Source organism: Octopus bimaculoides, chromosome 19 (genome assembly GCF_046866305.1).
Source record: "Octopus bimaculoides isolate indiv1 chromosome 19, ASM4686630v1, whole genome shotgun sequence".
Taxonomy (NCBI): domain Eukaryota; kingdom Metazoa; phylum Mollusca; class Cephalopoda; order Octopoda; family Octopodidae; genus Octopus; species Octopus bimaculoides.
In genome coordinates this window covers 49,730,153-49,752,233 of record NC_142946.1, presented here as the reverse complement: position 1 = coordinate 49,752,233, position 22,081 = coordinate 49,730,153, and the positions used below count along the sequence as shown (strand labels likewise).

General features: G+C 38.2%; 2 protein-coding genes across 6 annotated transcripts in view; one reads left to right on the top strand and one right to left on the bottom strand.

The window, feature by feature from the left end:
• Positions 1–1,997, bottom strand: part of LOC106877386 (protein CWC15 homolog B) — a 30,171-nt gene extending 28,174 nt beyond the window's left edge. The window contains exon 1 of one of the 3 annotated variants that reach the window (XM_089337657.1): positions 1,864–1,997. The gene's annotated coding sequence lies outside the window, so the exon portion shown is untranslated. Of the gene's footprint in view, positions 1–1,705 lie in introns of all 3 variants that reach the window. The other 2 variants (XM_089337659.1, XM_089337658.1) reach the window with 2 other exon arrangements.
• Positions 1,998–2,357: 360 nt separating this feature from the next.
• The window catches only part of LOC106882040 (inactive tyrosine-protein kinase RYK), a 240,397-nt gene continuing 220,673 nt past the window's right edge, over positions 2,358–22,081 (top strand). The window contains exon 1 of one of the 3 annotated variants that reach the window (XM_052974851.2): positions 2,358–4,115. In XM_052974851.2, the coding sequence (XP_052830811.1) occupies positions 3,995–4,115 (121 nt within the window). In that variant the 5' untranslated portion in view covers positions 2,358–3,994. Of the gene's footprint in view, positions 4,116–4,191; positions 4,352–22,081 lie in introns of those variants that run through there. The other 2 variants (XM_052974852.2, XM_089337649.1) reach the window with 2 other exon arrangements.

The window sequence follows — 22,081 nt, the reverse complement described above, 5'->3', positions numbered from 1 at the left end:
GCATTGAGTCAAATCCAAAATATTACTGGTATCTACTTGCTATGTAAGTAAGGAAAGCAACTAATCCAAGAAGAGTTTTAATGCAGAAACGTGAGACACCCAACTAGACCTAAAAAGCCATGAAGCCGATTGGTATGTAATTACTAATCACCACACTCCAGCCTCTTGCTCACAGAAGCACCGTCTCCTCTCTGCCGTTTCTTCTGCTACAAGGATAGCCTCCGCTCTTCAGTGCTTACTGACTTCATGCCACTTCCACTCAGTGGCTTCAAATATCATCAGGATTGACTTTGCCTGTCATCTTTTCGGGGTCGACAAATTGAGTACCAGTGAGACACTGGGGGTCAATGTAATCAACTCATCCCCTCCCGCCAAATTTCAAGCTTTGTGCCTATAGTATAAAGGGTTACTATTATTATTATTATTATTATTATTATTATAAAGGCAGTGGACTGGCAAGATCATTAGCATGTCAGTCAACATGCTCAGTGGCATTTCATCCATCTGAGTTCAAATTCCACCAATGTTTTCTTTGCCTTTTCATCCTTTCGGATTCAACGAAATGAGTACCAGTCATGCACTGGGGTCAATGTGAGAAATAGAAGGAGGATTTCAAAAAGTTGGTAGAGATCCTTTTCATAAGAGATCAGACAAAAAGGATCGGCTGTTGTGTGGAAGTGCAGAAGACTGCATGCAATATGCATGTCAGCATATTAGATGAAAGTCTTCATTGTTGGGTAAACGCCAGATGGGTGATTTTCTCAAAGCGTTGGAGGTCGCATTTTTCGCATGAATTATTGCAGTACAGCCATTAGTGAAACACTTGGGAAATTTTATAGTATGAGATTTTGTTGTGTGTAGAATGTGGGGAGACATCCCAAAGAGAATGGTTTCGAGTCAACCACCTAGTTATCGCTGATAGGTTAGGGTGGAAACGACATTGTTCCAACTTGGGTATAAGGGTATTGTGTGAATAACTTTAATATTTCGTGCCCTTAGCCCTCACCCTGAGTCTGTGTGTGACCAGACTGACCCTTGAGTTATAAGAGCAGTTTATTTGATCGGGTTCCATACGTTTACACCACCCGCAAGGCCTGGGTTGATTCAAAACTATGGTACAAGACACATGCTTGCAGTGGGATCTAAACCACCTGAAACCTCATGATTGTGAAGAGCACTCAACAATTCGGTCAGGTGTGATGATTGAACACTGGAATACTGAATGTCAAAACATATGCGAGGTGTATGTGAGAGAGAGAGAGGGAGAGAGAGAGATAAACGTATAAGCTATATATACACAATTTCAAGTTGCCCCATACTAGTCTCTAAAAAAAGAACTGTATTTGATAGCCATAATAAATGGGCATAGCTACAGGGTAAAACCCTGTAGTTATGCCGATAAATGACACAAGAATCAATAGTACTGCCCATACATTTTATCGATATGATCAGTAATAAATCGATGAGAATGACAACGAGAAATTGCAAATCTCAAGAATGACATCTTAAAAGAAAACAAAGCTTATTCACTTCTCGATGGAATCGAAGAATGTTTTGTTTATACAGCTACCATAGAATTACTGATATTAAATGAAATCTTGAAATGAAATGAGTTGAAATTTGAAAAAAATAAACTGAAATAAATAAAATTTAAATATAAAAACTTTCTTTAAATTAACAAATTTCATAAACAAATAAGATGTACCGTGTTTGATAAGTGGTGCCGTGTTTGATACAACATCCTTTGATGTTTGATGAAAATAAAAAGGAAATCTACAGACTTATTAAAACAGATGTATGAGCAAAATATCTTTCCTATTGGAGGTAATTGAAATTTGGCTAAAAATTAAAATAAGTACATACCCCCAGGTCAATAAAGTGAAATCAAAAACGTTTGTAGCCAAAATAAAAGATGTTTCAACACAAATACACGAAATGTGTTGTCTTTGGTAATATAGTATAGACTTCCGGTTTATCTCTTCCGGTAAATATATATCATTCAAATTGGTGATTTAGTTGCTAAAAACGAGACTAACTTGATAATAAATCGTTGAATAAATATTGGAAAAAATAATAAGAAAAAATAAAAGGATTTATCATTTGGTAATTCAAATAATTAAAGTTAAGTTTAATACGAAACTTTTTAATGACTTCTTTCTTGTTGATGATAGTTATATAGCCGTCTCTCTCTCTTCCTCCCTGTCTTTATTTCTGTTGCATTCTTCTTTCTCTTCCCCCTCTCTCTCTCTTCTTTTATGTTACTTTCTACGCTCTATTTTCTCTCTCTCTCTCTCTATTTTATGTTGCTTTCTCCTCTCTATCTTTATATTGCTTACTACTTTCTACCTTCCTCCTCCTCCTCCATCTCTCTCACTCTCATACTTATTTTTATGTTGCTTTCTCCTTGTCTCTTTTTTCTGTTTCTGTCTATTTGTCACTTTCTCTTCTTTACCTTACTCCCTCCCCCTCTCTCTATAGCATATACTATTTAAAATCTATCTATCTACCTATCATTGTTGTTCCTGCTATTATAGCAGTGATGCTGCGACGCGACACGCGTGAATGACGGGGCACGAAGACTAACTCTATTCTTTCCTTCTTTCATTCTATTTATATATATCTACCTATCCATCTCGATTATTTATCCTTCCACCAAACCCTCTTTTATTCTACTTAACACCGTTCTTAGATTTTCAATCAGCGACTTCTTCGTTCATTCTCTCACAGCTTCCAATATTTCTCCTTTATTTTATCGCCTTTCATTTTAATCAATAATTTTAAAAAAAAGAAAAAAGATAACTCATTTCTTTTTTAAACTTAGCAATCCGCTTACTTTCTTTTCTAAATGCTTCTTATTCGACTTCTCTTTACAATATCTACTATTTACTGATCAATCTCGCTAATATTGCTTCTTTCTCTCCCTCTTCATCATCTTCCCTTCTCTTTTTTTTATTATCTTAAACACTGTTCCATTCCATTTCTACTGCTGTCTGTTTTTTTTATTCTTCTTCTACAAAATCCCTTTCCTTTTCGCATTTCTTTTCTTAAACCGCTGTTCATTTTCTTTTTCTTTTAGTTCCTTCCTCTTGATATCCCTTCCATGTCTTTTTCCCCTCTTTTCATCTTCTCATCCTACCGCTGGGTTTTTTCTCTTCCATTTTTAAAGATTCTTTTTTTTGTAGTTTTATTATTTATCTTCTCCCCTCATTCTCCGTTCATTCTTCTTTTGACCCTCCCCCCTCTCACTATCATTTCTCTTCTTAGTTCCCTTTCCTCCTCCTCCCCCTGACTTCCTTCCTCATCCTACTGCTGTTCTTTTCTCTTTCTTCTTTACTTTCTTCGTTTCTCGGTTTCCTCTTCCTCCTCTTATAATTCTTCCGACCGCCTTCCTCCTCTTATAATTCTTCCGACCTCCTTCCTCTGAGTTTCTTGGTTCCTTTCTCCCCGTTTCTTGGTTTTCCCTCCTCCTCCTCCGCTTCCGTCTCATCTTCCCTCCTACCTCTACTCTTTCACCTCCCCCTACTCTCTTTCTCTTTCGTTCTTTCTCCTCTTAGTTTCCTCCTCCTTTTCCTCCACCACTTTTGCGCCCTCTCTCTCTCCCCCTCTCATATTTCTGTTCTCTCTCTCTCTCTCTCCCCTTCCTCCTTCTCTTCGTCCTATACCTTCCAAATTGTTAGTTTTTTTTGGGTAACTCCATGGACGAGGAGGACGACGACGACGTCGACTGATGCTGGCTGGCTGGCTTGGCTGGTGGTGCCGACCCAACAACAAACAACAACAACGCACACATGCACCGCACACATCACAGATCGTATACACACACACACATACATAACATAACTAAGTCAAACTGACTGACAAAACACAACACGTAACACACAACACAACAAACACCAGCGCACTGTTGTAAACTGCCGTAATTAAAACATTGCATTATTCATTGTATTATTAGTATCATATATATATCATATATATACATATATACACACACAACATGCCGTCTTCCACGGCCGTCCTGTTAACTGCCCTATTGATTATGGCTTCTGAATGGCTTTACCTTGTGGATTCCCACCTTAGTCTGTACATGGATTCAGAGGAGACTTTCAAACTGCTGGGTAAGTAAGTACGTATGTAATGCATGCATGTATGTATGTATGTATGTATGTATGTGTAGAAGTAGTATACAAGTGTGTATACAAATAACTACAAGCACCGCGTGTGTTTATGTTGACTGAAAGAATGAAGTTTGTGTTTTAAACAAGAAAAAAAAAAAGAGAGGGAATATGGGGGGGGGGTGAGAATGAAGCAATCTTTGCAAAGCAAAAGTCAAGAAAAGAAAAAAAACTAAAAGGTATTGTTGTTGTGATTTGTTATTTTTTAGTGTTTATTTTCAGCTATTTCCTTGTAAATCAAGCTTTCACAGGTTCGATATTCTGTGTATGGTATGGTATGGTATAATTTGGTGTTTGTAGTTTGTGTATCTGTAATTGTGTATATATATATATATATATATATATATATATATATATGTATATATATATACATACACACACACATACATATATATAATGTGTGTATGTGTACATGAGTGTGTGTGTCTAATTTGCTTGTATCAATAACTGCTTCTTTGTATATATATACATGTATGTATATATGTGGATGTATGTGTATTTGGCATTTCCCTCGCCGTGTATTTATATGTTTATATATAGGCTATACCTATCTGTGGATATATAGTGTATGTGTATACATATTTATATATCACCAAAATAGTTAAAGGAAAATAGTAGTGTTCTCTATGTATCTTTCTTCAGAGGAAAATAAAAACTTCATATTTTATACAAACATTATTTCTTAGTACACACACACATACACACGTGTGTGTATCGATATTAAATCTTTCTGAGTATCGATAGAACACTCCTGGAAGTCATTTCCTAAAAGGACACTAATAATAATAATTTCCTTTCGACGGGGATTATAATAATGCTAATGATTCCTTTTATTTGCCACACGGATGACGGACGAAGGGACAAACCAGCTTTTTTATGTAATCTCATTGCACTGTTTGTATATATTTATATCCACATGTACATTATTTTGTCATTTGCTCTGCGTATATTTTCTTATTCATCATCTCCACATTATTCCCCTCTCTCACAAACACACACACACACATATATATAAAAGCAAACCATTCTGAGCCCTCAAACATCAAAACACGAAACAACGAAGTAGGAAGGAAGGAAGAAAAACCTAGCTGTCCATCAAGAAATATATATATATATATATATATATATATATATATATAGAACTAAAGGTTGTTCGTTGTCCATGCATACACACACACACACGTGTGTGTGTGTGTATGTACGCGCACATATACATGCACGCACTAAACCATTTAATATGTATATATCTAGTCATTTATTTGCCTGTCTCCATATCTATTTAAGCCATCTGACTGCCCTTGTGTCTGTCTGTCTAGTTTTCCATGTGCCTCTCACTATTTTTCAATATCTCTACATACCGACGACACACACACACAATTGTGTGTTGTGTTGTGGTTGACTCCATCCATGAGGTGAAATACCATCGGCTATTAATTTTACATATTCGATATATATATATATATATTCATTTTGCGTGCTCGTGTTTGTGTGCGTCTATGTGTATCTGTGTGAATAAATACCGTTTGAAGTTAGTATATTTGTCTCTGTGTACATACACCCATCCACTCTGCTCCACCCTTTTTGTACGAAATAACACCACTCTCCAGGCTGGAACTCGCCCCACCATCACCACTGCATTCTTCCTATCGTTTTTTCTAGTACACAAGCTTGAAAACTCTTTATCTATAACAATTTCCATGGAATCTCTGAAAAGGTGAATCTGGCTGATCCTGACAACATATACACGCATGCACGCACTTGCTCAAGAATAAGTGAAGACAGGCGACACACATTTGCACGTGTGCTCACGCATACACATGACGTATAAACTCATTCATACATACACGGTACACAACACACACACAAATACACGGCACACAGCACACGTATACGCGAGCGCACACACGAGCATGCATGCACAAAATCCTCTATGGATAGAAACCTTATAAACAAAATATAATATCGTAATTCAAAGAGAGTTAGACAAATACATGGCGATAAATACTAATGATTTCTTTTACTATAAGTTTGAATAATGAGGATTTATTAGGCCACACATATCGGGGGAGAAGCATAATCGATGAGTAAGTTGACCTCAATTCTTGAATAATACTTTTATATCATCGAACTCCGAAGAATGAAAGACAAAGTTGACTCCCGTAGGATTTGAACACTCAAGGTAAAGGGATGTAAATTAAATGCCAAAGGGCATTTTAACTGATCTATCGATTCGTCGACCTTATTTTGATGGTGGTGACAATGATTCTTTCAACTATAGGCACAAGACCAGAAATTTTGTCGGAGAGGAGTCTAATGGATTACATCGACCCCATTGCTCCTCTAGTAATTGTTTTGTTGACTCTGAAAGGATGAAGAGTATAAGTCGACCACGACGGAATTTTTGAACTCGGAACGTTAGGACGCATTAAATGTTGCTAAGCATTTTATCCGGCGTGCCTACGATTCTGCCAGCTCACTGCCTTAATGATAATAATTCTAATTTTGGCACAAAACCTGCACTTTTAATGGGAGGAGGTTAGTCGGTTACTTCGGTTCCAATGCTCAACTGGTACTTGCTTTATCGACCCTGAAAGGCGAAGTCGACCTCAGCGGAATTTGAACTCAGAACATAAAGTGCCTGCAAGTCAGTTTTTTCCGACCCTCTAATGATTCCGCCCTCGATTATATTAATAATAAATAGCCTTTAGAGAGCGCAAACCTCCACTAAGGCAACACCAACGATTAGCCAGAGAAAATTTTTTAAAATGAGAATATCTGAAATAAACTCGACTGCTCTCACAAACAAGAATACTAAAAATGAACCTGATCACGCTCAAAAATTAAGTAAAAAAACCGGAAAAATAATCCAGAATCTTTGTCCAGCACCAGATCAATCCGATAATCTAATCAATTTGTGCCAGTCCCAAGGCCAAACAACCCTGAAAGTTTCATCTGAATCCATCCATTCCGTCTATCAAATCCACTTACAAGGCTTTGGTTGGCCCAAGGTGCCACACAGTGGGAGTGAGCCCAGAACCATGTGGTTGGGAAGCGCATGTCTTACCACACCCCTGCATATATATATATATATATATATATATATATATATCTCCTCCGGGGTTTGGTCAAATGCAATACCCTCCTCAACCTTATATATATTTAGGTACTTTTATTCCTTTAGTCATTTGACTGTTGTCATGCTGGAGCACTACCTTTAGTCAAACAAATCGACCCCAGGACTGGTTGTCAAGCGGTGGTGGGGGACAAACACCCCCCCCACACACACAAGTATATATATTATGGGCTTCTTTTAGTTTCTATCTACCAACTCCACTCATAAGGCTGTGGTTGGCCTGAAGCTATAGTAGAAGATACTTGCCTAAGATGCCATGCAGTGGGACGGAAGCAAACCACACAGCCATGCCTGTGCCTCATATATATATATATATATATATATATATATATATATATGTATGTATGTACACACACGTGTGTGTAGAAAATGTGTGTGCGAGGGAGATTACGGCTGACTAAAATCCCTAAAGATATCTATGCTCAGTACGTATCTACATCTCTCTCCCAGATTGTATGCAAAATTGATATGGCTGAACTTCTCGCTGTGCCTCAAACCATCCCAGGTAGGCAAATTATGTACTTAATGACATATGCAAAAATGAATTGAAATTAGCCTCTAGTAGGAAAAAGGAAAAATACCTACTGGCAGTTTGCTTGCAACTCTGACATATATATAAAAATAAAAAAAAAGGCAAGATATGTTCAAGAAATTAAGAATACGTTTCAGAGAAAATTATTTTTCCTGTTTATTCACCATATCCTATATCCACCCATCAATTCTACTCAGTTTCTTATGGCTGTTGGCTACCTCCTCCCCTCCCTCATTCCCCCTCCCCATATACTCTTGCAGACCAGCACCCATCCATCCATACTCCTTGTTCCTCTGTTCCCACTCATTTCTACTCACCTCATATCTTGAAGGGCCACTTGGACACCTCATCATTAGTACTTATTTTTCTGCAGTTCCTCTTGATATTTTTCAACCTCTCTTCTAAATGTAGAGAAGCCACAAGAGCAGGCTCTTGTGGCTCGTCTGTAACAAGACAAAAGAAAAAAACAAATACACACAGTATATGCTGTGAAGTGTTTGGTATTAGGGAGGTCATCCAGCTGTAGGAACCATGCCAAAGTAGACCCTGGAGCATGACGCCATCGGTCCTTGGACCAATCAGATCCTCTCAAACCGTCCAGCCCATGCCAGCATGGAACATCGATATTCAATGATGATAATGCTTCAGGTAAAATGATGATCTTTGTTAGCAGGCAAAATAACTGCTACAGATATATTTGAGCCTTATCAGACCTCATCAGTGAAACATCATCATTCCGGGTTGTATCCGTTTCCTTCATAAATAATTCTAGAGAGAAATAAATATCCTTTTAACGTGAAGGTATGTATCCTTATGTAATATACCTCATGTGGCATTCAATGTCTGTCTACCAAATCCACTCACAAGGCCTTGGTTGGCCTGAGGCTATAGTAGAAAGCACTTGCCCAAAGTGCCATGCAGTGGGACTGAAGCCACACAGTCACTCCTGTGAAGGCACATGGCTCAGTGGTTAGAGCATCGGGTTCACAATCATGAGGTAGTGGGCTAGATTCTTGGACCAGGCTGTGTTGTGTTCTTGAGCAGAATACTTTATCATGTTGCTCCAGTTCACTCAGCTGTAGAAATGAGTTGCGACATCACTGGTGCCAAGCTGTATCGGCCTTTGCCTTTCCCTTGAATAACATTGGTGACCTGGAGAGGGGAAGTTGGCATGCATTGGCAACTGCTGGTCTTCCATAAACAATCTTGCCCGGACTTATGCCTTGTAGGGTAACTTTCCAGTTGCAATCACATGGTCATTCATGATCGAAAGAAGTCTTTACCCTTGTATATATGTGTTTGTGTGAACATTTGTCTAGACATTACATGGTAGTTGTAAATGAGTATTATCGTCATACAAGTGTGGTCATTCATTTGCAGTTTTCTATGTAAAACATGTCAGGCTATGGGGAAATATTACTTTACTCGGAAACAAGCAAGCGTTGGCAACAAGAAGGGTATCTGGCTGTAGAAAATCTGCCCCGATAAATTCTATCCAAGCATGGTAAAACTGGACATTAAAATGATACTAGTAATGAGCAATTTGAAATTACAATAATTATATACAAAGTAAAAAAACATGAAGATAGTATATTCTTAAATGACAAAATTAAAATTATCAATAATCAGTCTCAAGAGGTTTACACTTCATAGAAAACTTAAAAAATTCGACTTTAGGCATGTATCTGCATTACAATAAAGAAGTTCAGACATAATTACATACAAAAAGCATTACATAAAAATATGCTAAATGTTAAGCCATTAAGATTCAACACAAAATCTATATTCAGTGCCTTGGTAATGCTGGGTATCTCTGCTTGTGTTTGTGTGTATGGTTAAAGATATATGTGTATACATATATATGTGTGTCTGTGTGTGTATATATATATATATATATAAAGTTTAGGTATAATATAAGGTTAAAGACGTGTGTGTGTGTATATATGTCTGTAAGCATGTATATATATTTATGTATGTATATAAATGTATATATATATGTTTGGATATGTATATAAGTATAATGATGAATATGTGTGTGTATGTGTATATACACACACATGCACACATATATAGTTATAAACATATGTGTGTGTGTGAATGTATATACTGTTCAAACTTATATGTATTGAATGCAACACATTCTGACCCAATCTAATCTGAGGCGTAATACCTCAAAAGACCTTGACAAAGAGTTCACAATAAACTTGGGAGGTTTAGACTACTTGTTAAATAAAAAACAGTTAAACAACTGAGAAATATTCCAAAACACACACACACGCCTATTTAGGACTTGGATATGTGAATACCGCCAATGTGAATACCCGTCAGAGTGTAAGTATCTTGAGAGAAAAGCTGAACATTAGAAGCATCAGTTGTGGCATGCAAGAGAGACGATTGCGCTGGTATGGACATGTGGTGAGAATGGAGGAGGATAGCTGCGTGAAAAAGTGCCACACCCTAACAGTTGAGGGAACCCGTGGAAGAGGTAGGCCCAGGAAGACCTGGGCTGAGGTGGTGAGGCAAGACCTTCGTACATTGGGCCTCACCGAGGCGATGACTACTGACCGAGACCTTTGGAAATGTGCTGTGCGTGAGAAGACCCGGCAAGCCAAGTAAGATCGTTGCAAGTGCCCCTGGACTGGTTCTTGTGCGGGTGGCACATGAGATGCACCATTTTGAGCGTGGCCGTTGCCAGTACCGCCTGACTGGCTCCTGTAGGATTTTCGAGCGAGATCGTTGCCAGTGCCCCTGGACTGGCTTGTGAGGGTGGCACATAAAAGACACCATTTCGAGCGTGGCCGTTTTCGTGCAGGTGACACGTAAAAGCACCCACTACACTCTCTGAGTGGTTGGCGTTAGGAAGGGCATCCAGCTGTAGAAACTCTGCCAAATCAGACTGGAGCCTGGTGTTGCCATCCGGTTTCACCAGTCCTCAGTCAAATCGTCCAACCCATGCTAGCATGGAAAGCGGACGTTAAACGATGATGATGATGATGATGATGATGATGATATATCCTGGTTCTGCAAACTTAAGCTTGTGACTTGCCTCATCATCTAACGTTAACGAATATAAACTGTAGTAAGTAATAAACTCTTGAATGGTTTGAGATATGATTCAGAGAAAATCAATTGAAAATTGTTTTGGACATATATGCTCACAACATTTACCATCTTCATAACTTTCATGTCACTCATATAGCCTTCTGGCTAGCTGGGTCTGCTCAAACTGTCCAACCCATGCCAGCATGGAAGGTGAATGCTAGATAATAATGAAGACCCCACTAGTTAGGAATAATGACCCGGTCAATCTATTACAACAATCCTGCCCCACTGAATGGGATCCATCATCACAGGGTTGACTTCTCAGCAATTACTTAACTCATTTATGACTGAGTGGACAGGATCAATATAAAATGGAGTGTTTTGCTCAAGAACACAATGTACTGCTTGCCTCAGGAATTAAAACCACAACTGTGAACACAACTCCTTAAACTACTAAGTCATGCACCTTCACTTAGTATGTGTTATTGCAAAATAATGAGGAATATAGTAAAGGATTACTTCGATGAGTTCCAATTATTATTATCATTAAGGTAGCAAGCTGGCAGAAGTGTTAGCATGCTGGTTCATGTGAGTTCAAATTCTGGTGAGGTTGACTTTGCCTTTCATCCTTTCAGGGTCAATAAATTAAGTACCAGTTGAGTATTGAAGTTGATGTAATCGATTCGTCCCCACCTCTCCCAAGCTGCCCTTGTGGCAAAAATTTGAAATTATTATTATTATTATTATTATTATTATTTTATTGCTTGGTCTGGAGAAAGTGTGTATTGCCCATGGCTTTTTGCATGCCTTTAATGCTCTGCTCAAACTGTTTGCAAGTCAGCACCTGAACGAAAGACATGAGCTGGAAGAAAATTCTAATACCTGACGTTTTGGGAATGAGGATCTTGGACGTAGATGTTAGCGTGAAGTCTATCGGGGTTAGACGTATCATGGGTGATGAAATGAAGGAGAGCTTTTAGATTCCTGAATCATTCGCGTTGTCTTTTTACTCCCTGTTGGTATTACACATTAACGTCCATATAAAATATACGTACACGTACGTACATAATTAAAAAAAGCGAAAACGAACACAAAACCAATATGTTTACAAAAGATACTTTAGTTTTTGGCAAGCTGACAGAGAATCAGTACTCTAAGATGCACGGGATGAACTTGGAAGATAAGAAACGCTCAAGTAGCCATGAATTTGTAAGGTCAAAGACTATTAAGTTGATTCTCCGAAGATAGTAGATAAGATCTATTAAGGTGACGCAATAAACACCTATGATTGAAGCTAGCATTACAAGTGTAATTAATAGTTGGTTTGATGTGAATGGGGTAAGTTAAGAGGACAGATACCACACAACGAAAACCAAAATAAAAATTGAGCCACTGGAGGGAAGTTCTACAATCGTGGAACCAATCTTTTTCACTACGAAGAATATTTTCATTTAAATGAATTTTCCCACGCGTAGGCTTTTTTTTTGAACGGTCTGACTTATTCAATAAGTTGATTTTTTTCATTAACTAACGACAGACTCGTCCTCCCAGTCTCATCTCTCTATTGAACAGTATATGTAACTTAGTAATTACACATTTTACACTGCAGCTTTTTAGGACACGACTCACGGACCTTCAGTACAACCCTGTGTGAATTCCCAGAAATTCTGCGGACACAATTTTGGGAACCGCTGTTCTAGACGGTCCTGCTAGAAGTAGCAGCGAAAATCTCATTTGAGGTTATCCTCTATTACCTTTAAAAAAATAAGTGGTACTTTCTTATCGACAGTCAATTTTATATTTACTAAAAGATTAGTAATAAACTATTTCACTCACGATACGAGTGTAACAGTTGGTCAGCGAACTTGCGGAATAGCTATCACTATCCCGTGGAGAAAAGTACCAGTCAAAATTTACCGAAAAAGGACACGGAATTGTAGGGCAAAAAATGTCAAAACTTAAAATAGTTTGGATAAAAAGTTTTTGTCACAGAAAGAAACAAACAATCAACCAATTTCTTGCCCTTTTCCTTGTCGATAATAGGAAAGTACCAAAAAGGTCATAGTGAGTAATGTAGTCTTAGATACACTGTCTGAAAATAAAACAAAAAGAAAAAGGTGAGAGGCAGGATGGTCACGAACCAGTGGGAAGTTTTTGATAAAATCTGTTCGATCAGAGCTGTTCGCCGAAAGTGCATAAACAAACCCCAAACAACTAAATGTAAGAAACACCATGGTTTTGATATAGAGCGAGTGCTTTGTGGTATTCAATGGCTAATATTGTGCTAGCTCAAGGTCAGTACTGACCGAATCGTTCTATAGCATGGATATTGTCGACGAAGCCCGACTCGTAGATTTCTTCCCAGTTAAGGGCTACGCGGCACTCCACTACATACAGTGGTGAATCGTATAGGGGTCAGCGCGACAGTTTGGACATACGACACACACTCTCTTTCTCTCTCTCTCTCTCTCGTGTACTTTGTAGGCCTGTAGATTCTGGCGGTGATCACAGCGGAGGTGAACCAAGGCGGACTCGATCAGAACGCAATGGTGACTCTCCTAGTGTTCGGGAGCCAGTGAGAAGCCTTTACGCGATCGCACGACATGCAAGGAATTAAGGCTAAATCCTTTCCAAAATACTTGACCCAGCAGAACAATGAGTGTTTGTCAGCTGGGGATGAGGGGGTGCTGCGCCAGTACTGAGCTTATTACTGTTTTAAAATTTATTTAGCGACCCCTGTGGGATTTGAACTTATAGCCTTGAAAACCGGAACAAATATTACAGCGCATTCTATTCAGCGCTCTGACGACTCTACCAATCGACTGCTCCACCCACACATGTGTACACACACACACACACACATACATACACCTATGTATGTATATAATATACACACGCTAGTATTGCGTGCACGCACAGATACTATATGCAAGTTACGCGCGTATACATACGTATGGGCTCACATATGAAATTGACACACACGTTGAATCAGAACCTCGCAGAATTACTAACACATGTGAAAAGGCAATTCTCTTTCAAGTAAAATACATAAAAATCAGCTGAACATGTTCACAGTTTGAATTTCACGCCACACAAACACACTTAAACCATCTCTAACATTTATAAATAACTTATGATTGTTTGTTTGTATGTCGATGCCATATTTCACTGTCAAACAAAATGGAACACACACCCATTAACCGAGTAGATCTTAACATTGTCGTACTGTAGTATTTTAATTCATTTATTATGCACCTGTAGTTAATTACGATTAAATTGCTAGCGCTAACAGTTACTTTTGCAAATAGATAGGAAGAAAGGCAGGCGGGCCCTTGTTACAAACTAGTATGTTAGAAATTAGCTTGTTTTTTAACACACACTTCTGAAAAGACCCAGTTTTAGCTTTGCTTACAAGGAAGAGAAGCCTTCTAAAGTTCATGAAGAGACGTGCGAACAACACGTATCTCAGACATTTATATTTCTCCCTTCGTGCATACACGCACCGCTCACACATGTACATACATATGTCCAACACATACATACATGCATACATACGTACGTGCATGCGTTTATACATACATACATACATACATATGGCTTCAATAAGTTTGGTTAAAAAAAAAGAACTTCAATGTATGTAATGTATGTCTTCTGGTTCGAAGATATAAAGCAAACAAAAAAAAATGTATATATTTATGTGTGAACGACTGCTTTTTTTTTTTACAGCAACTCCCCTAGAATCTTGGATGGTGTGTGTGTGGGGTGGGGGGTGGGGTGGAAGAGATGAAGGAAAAAAGGCTCGCTTTATTTTCGAACAGGCAAAAATCTTCCTCTTTTTCACTGCAAAGCTAGTCTCTCTCTCTCTCTCTCTTCACACAATCGTGTTTTTGTGAATACAAACACTAACAGACGGGTGTTTGGGTTTGTGCACACACACACCAACAGACGGGTGCTGGTGTGTACCGAACGCTTCTGTTTCTCAATGAACTTAACTTTCCAGCATGTTTTATTTTCAGGACGGGAAGAGTAGTCTCTCTCTCTCTCTCTTTCTCCCTCTCCTTCTCCCCCACACCCTCTCTTTCCCATTCATCTTCACTTGTATGCTTATTTAAAAATAAGTATGTTTATTTTTAACACACTCGCACATACATTATGTATGTATCTATCTATCTATCTATCTATCTGCTGGAAATGAGGTGCGCTCCATCTAGCTGTCTGTATCGATCTATTTATCTTTCCTAAATATTTCCATCTCTCTCTCGACGGTCGGGCTTCACGATCGTAGATATACCCATGTGTCCCATAAGCCTGACAGCGAACTATACAGCATTACTAACAGGACAACCTATGTGAAAATTACCCAACTTGAATGTCTATGTTTGATCCACTAAACAAATGCATTGCTTTATAAATAGTGCGTGCACATACACACCCCCAAATATAATATACATACATACATACACACACACCGATTTGTTTCGGTATGTATGGAGAGCATTGGCTTGTTCTTCATTCACTTACCAAACTAGCTTCGTAATCTAGGTAACATACACACATACAATACCAACGCACTATTCTTGTCTGTTAACCACCAATAGTAGTAGTGGTAGTAAGTAAACGAATGCTGTTGTATATTAATGTAATAACACATACACACACACAAAATGACCAGGCACAATGCCAATTTGTTAGAAAGTCGGAGGCGGCAGAGTGGACATTATCAATGGACAGCAGTAATTCACACATACTAAACCTGCCAACGAGGATTGTTCTGTGTATACGGTCACTGGGCCTGCTAGAAATAACGACCAAAACCGTCCTCGCCAAAATATATTGTTCTTTTTTTCTGTCCTTCTTTGAAAGAACGAGGAAAGACATATTTGATAATGCGGTCCAAAATACACGTTGAAAACGAGACGCAATGGTCACAACTGGGATTCTTTGATCATATTAAAGACTGATCGATCACAGCTGACCTGGGGCTAAACAACAATATAGTTTAATCCATCACTATTGATTCTCGTGAAGTGGTGGTGATGGGTGTAGCATGAATAATCAATCGAACTATTACAGACCAGAGAAATCTTCAAGTTTCTTTACAATCTATCTATACAATATCTTCTGCTCACTGTACCTCATGGTACTGTCTCGATACATAAGTTCATGTGTAATGTAATGTTTGAGTGTGTCTCAAAGCAAATATAGATATAAATAATAGCGTGTTAATATATTGGGTTAAAATAAAAAAAACAACCTTTGGACAGAAAAAGTCGAAGGCTGTATGTGGGACACGAACCCACATGTCCTGTAAACCTGACTGAGGTTCTATATTATTGCTTTATTTGCTTTGAGATGCACCGTTCCAAAAAAAAAAAAAAAAGAATTATTTCGCATTCTCTAAAGTTATGACGTCAACTATGTGTATATATATATATATATATATATATATATAGTGAGACACGCACATATACACTCACGTTAAAAATGTGTACTAATTTATAAATATCGTTTAGCCCTAGGCCAGCTCTGGTAGGGCAGATCGATGATCGAAGGTATTCCGGGTTAGGGTTAGTGTTCGTCTTTCCTTTTCTCTTCTTTTCGGAAACAGCAGTGTTCTGTGAGGGGTATTCGGCTACTACTTTTAGCAAGTTGAATGACCGTGTAAGGGCTCTCTGGATAGTTTGACTATCTGTCTATATAAAGTAACTTTTATCCTTATTAGTATAATATATATTTCTATTATAGGCACTGGTACTTATTTATAGAGGATGAAAGGCAAAGTAGAGCACGGCGGAATTTGAACACAGAAGACGGATGAAATGTCGCTAAGCATTTTGTTCGGCGCGGTAACGAATCTCCCAGCTCTCCGATTTAGTATTTATATACAGTGATGTGTTACTTGGCCTTTCTGGCCAGAGCTTGCCGTCAATAAGTGAATGGAGTGTATGGCTTTAATGCCCTTTTAAAGGCCATTAGCAGAGACTGGATTCGAACCGAAGTTGCTGACTCGATTCGCTGGAACTTTCTTTTGAGTAACCGCGTGCGCGCGATAGATAGATAGATAGATAGATAGATAGATAGATAGATAAAGAGAGAGAGAGAGAGAGAGAACTAAAGCCACTTCGTAGACATGCTACTATAAAATCAACACTCATGGTAACAATAGCTTTCGGAATCAACTCTTCAGTGTTGTTTCTTAAAGTGTCCTGTTGCTATCTAAAAGAATCTCTCGAGATATTTCTCTGAAATATCCGATATTTATTTATTTATTTATTTATGATTATTGGTCTTTATCTTGTGTTTACACATACCTCTTTACTATTAGGACGGCAGAATTGGTAAGAGCGTCGGACAAAATCTCTTTCTCTATTTAGTTAACGACTATTTACGCTCTGGGTTTGTATCCCATCCTTTCGGGATACCCTACTCCTTTCTCCAAAATGTGTGGTATTCAATATACGTTAACGTTTCCTCGTTGTTTGGTTGATCTCACACGGTGTAGATCCTCCCCCCAGCTTTTGTGTTATTTCTTTATATTTATCCGTTGTACTCAAACCTACGTGTTGAGTTCTTATGATCGGCCTCTTTTGATGTTTGTTCCGGCTCTTTACGTTCCGAATTCAAATCTCGACGAAGTTGACTTTGTCTTTCGTATTTCCAGAGGCGATAAGATAAAATACCTGTCAAATACTTGGGATCGATTTAATCGACTAACCCCCACCCTGTCACTCAAAACTGTGGCCTTTATGTTTAGGCATAGAAAATATTAAAAATCGTTAGCAGGTCAGACAAAATGCCTCGTAAAATTTGTTCTATATATAATATGTATGTGTATGTCTATCTCTTCCTCTGTCTGTCTGTCTGTCTCTCTCTCTCTCTAACCACACCTTTTCCTTCCCTGGACTTTTTCTTCACTTTCTGACAAAGACCTTTGCCCGAAGTAAGGTAAATAAAATCAAATAAGTAGCAAAATGTCAGGTATTAATGCAATACGACCGTATATATATATATGATGGGCTTCTTTCAGTTTCCATCTACTAAATTCACTCATAAGGCTTTGGTCGGATTGAGGCTATAGTAGGAGACACTTGCCCAAGGTGCCATACAGTGGGACTGAACCATGAACAGCTATGCCTGCATACAGCCATACGTACACCCAGACACACACAACAATGGGCACCGGCATGGCTGTGTGATAAGAACTTGGCTTCCCCACCATATGGTCTTGGGCTTATTTCCACTGCATGGCACCTTGGACAAATATCTTTTACTATAGCCTCCAGCTGACCAAAGCCTTGTGACTGGATTTCATAGATGGAAACTGAAGGAAGCCTCCTGTATATATATGTGTGTGTGTGTGTGTATTTGTCCTCCACCACCACTTGACAACTAGTATTGGTGTGTTTACATCCCTGTAACTTAATGGTTTGGCAAAAGAGACTGATAGAATATTATGTGCAAATGCATTTCAGATGTTAGAGCCATATTATTTAATATTCTCTTCTTTGGTGTTATTTGAGGGAGATTTGGCTACTACTTTTGGCATATCGGGTAACAGTGTACAGGCTCTAGTATTGGTTGGTTACGTGACACTTTAATTTTCTCCTGGTAACAACAACACTTGTGAGACTGCAACCTTCATATTCTTTTTTTTTTCTCTTTTCTTCTTCTTTAACTAATGAACAAATACGAATGTGAGGAGTAATGATGAGAGAAGTGGCGGGGTTCCCGGAATCATTAAAATGTCTGCACTGATTGAGATAGCAATGAAAAGATGTGAATGAATTGTTATATAATAGGACAGGTTTTTTTTTTTTTTTTTTTTTTTGTAAATGGAAACAGGGCTTACCAAAGCAAGATATCAATAATACATCACGCAATTTAACGCCTCGTACGAAAAATGTTGGAAAACACCATAAAGAATACAAGAAGAAAAGAAAGGCACAAAAAAGCAAACTTATTTATGAATTCTGTTTTCTTCATCACTCAACTTGCTCATCCTGTAAGAATATTTTCTTGCACTTTTTGAATCTAAGTTTCGATCATTTAATGAGTTGTGAAGCTATTGTACTGAAATAAACACCTTCCACCCCGACTTCAAAAATTAGCAAACATGGAAACTATATTGTAATTGTGCATCACATGTGTGCACGAACATGCTTGTATGCACACATGCATTTCGCATACATGTGCTCAAAGTTTTTCATGATAGATAGACTCAAAAGAGTGAGGATTTCTTCTTGCTGTTGTGACTGCTGAGAAAACCAGTTGCCTGTTCTGCACCAACAACTGAAACGAAGTGCCAACATTTTAATATTGTCTTAAATTTCTATGTTACAACTTTTATACGTGGTCTTTGTATAAGTCAAAATCTTCTTGATATGAAGCTTCCAATCATTTCACACTGTAATAAAACAACTGTCAGTTCGTGTGATCCTCTGGGAAATTAAAACACACACTTACATCACATTGTGTATATGCTGACGCACCATCCTTGTTCTTCACCAATTTCTGCTTTTGTTAATATTATTATTATTATTGATATTAGTGTTAAGTTGTGGCGGGGATGGCAGCAGTGGTGTATCCATGCCACTTATCTTGGTTAGCCTTCCTCTTTTTGATCAAACTACCTCTGAAAAAGTGAGTTGTTTGAACATCATGGTGGTGGTTGTGTGTGTATGTATGTATGTGTACCACTACAAGTTTGGCACATAATCTAATTGATATCGCTTGATGTTTTTGCCTTGCCTTGCATACATGATGTAGCATTCTGCAACTGTTTGATTGATTATGTGAGAGGATTGTAAGTGTTGGGAAGTCAGGGTGGATTGCATTTCATTCGGTGTCTGTCCTATGCATCCTTGTAGGTCAGAAAAACACTGTCCTCTGAAATGAGGCGCAAATGAATTAAAACTGGTGCGAAATTAACACTAGCTTCACTGGGTGTATGTGAGATGGAATAGATTTCGAGGTAATTAGTTGTGGTCTGTGTTGACAGCCAGTTCAAAAAGTGAACTATGGTGGAAGAAATACCAAATGTTTAGGGAAAGACTAGCATAGTTGTGTGGTTAGGGAGCTCACTTCACTGCCACATCTTTCAGGGTTTTATCCTGTTGTGGAGCCCTTTAAACAAGGTTGCCTCTATGACAGCCTCATTTCTGGAATTTGCTAGAAAGAAACTATGATGAAGCTCTCTGCATGTGTGTCCTTGTAAACAAAATTTTCTTGTACCTAACGGTTCTGTATGGTTGATGGGAGTCAGCAATACCTCCTACAAAATCTCTTAGGTTTATATGACACAGCTGCAATTAATAAAGAAGGAAAATGGTAAAATAGGTTTTTTTTCTCTAACAATGGCATCACAGGACCATTAATAGAGTTGTGCTGATAAGATTTGTGTATTAGTAAACAAAATTGTGTAATGATTTAAATGTGAAACAGAAGCATAAGCTATTAGGGCTATCAAAAAATAACTAATAACGTGTTTTTTATTTAGAAAAATACATTCTTAGGTACAGACACGGCTATGTGGCAAGAAGCTTGCTTCCCAACCACATGGTTCTGGGTTCAGTCCCATTGTGTGGCACCTTGGGCAAGTGTCTTCTGGTATAGCCTTGGGCCAACTAAAACCTTGTGAGTGGATTTAGTAGATGGAAACTGAAAGAAGCCCATTGTATGTATATATGTGTGTGTGTATTTGTGTCTGTGTTCATCCCCCAGTACCACTTGACAACCAATGTTGGTGTGTTTATATCCCTGTAACTTAGTGGTTTGGCAAAAGAGACTGAGAGAATAAGTACAAAGCTTAAAAGAGAAAAAAAAAGAAATGAGTACTGGGGTTGATTATCTTTGGTTGAAATTTCTTCAAGGCATTGTGCCGGAAACAAAAGATAAAACAGTTTCTGATCAAATTCTGATACAAGATTGAACCTTATCTGGGTAATCCTTCTTTATCTGTCCTTTTAGATATATTGTATATAAAGGCAAGACATTTACATCTGTCCATGCATATGAATAGTGGCTAAAAAAATCCATAGATATATTATAACATTGTACATTTTTGCCCATCTTGTCTGTCATTTACATGAAATGCTATTGAGTCTGCTATTAGTGGCTTCATGCACAATTTCCTTCCACCAAATTCCACTCACAGGGCATTGGTCTGCGTGAGGTTAAAGTAGAAGACTTCTACCCAAGGAACTGCAGTGTTATTGAACTCAAACCCACATGGAAGAAAGTCAACAACTTAACCATACTGGCCGTCATATTGCCACCATGTATACATTTTTAAAACGAGTTTATATAAGACCATATGTATAGATTGCATCCACACACATGCATTGCTATATGTACACTCATACTCATACAATATATACTCACATACCTACACACACACACACACACACACACACACACAATCATTCTTACAGATGTCTCCATCTATCTAAATTTCATTTTTATTATTATTCATTCATGTGAAGCTATGTTCACCTGTTATTCAACACACATCCAATTATTTTAATGTGATACAGCCATCCGATGGTCAATTCCTTACATGCAGCTTTGACCTTCTATCCTCAAGGTGAATTCTTAACGCAGAGTTCCCAATTAGCAAAGATGTTTTACTTATTTTATTTTTGTTTTATATTTCTATTTCGCCCCCCGTCCCCTTTTGTTTTTTAATTAATATTAATGCTAGGTGTTTCTCCTGCTGTTTTCCGATTTCATTTCCTCCTCTCTTCCTCTTCCCTTCCACTTCTCCATCCTTTGCTGCCTAAAACACTCTCAACGACTCTCTGGAGTGCTCAACCCAGCGGAAACACTTATTGCATGCTGACATCACTTACCGCTGCATGCACACACACACACACACATTCTGTCTGCTCTTACACATGCATATACACATACATTGTGTGCCCTTACACACACACACACACATACATTCTGTCTGCCCCCCTCCACCTTACATGTACATACACACTCATAATCTGTTCCTATAGACACACTTTAGATTATCTTGACTGTAAACTGACTGACTAAATAAAATCCCATATGTTCAGTGACAAAATAAACTTTGCTGCTTTTAGTCAGATGCAACAGCAACAACAATAACAACAACAACAATGGCCATAAAAATGGCATCGTCATCATCATCATTTGCATCAACATCAGTATCAGATTGATTATTCTATCATCACAAAC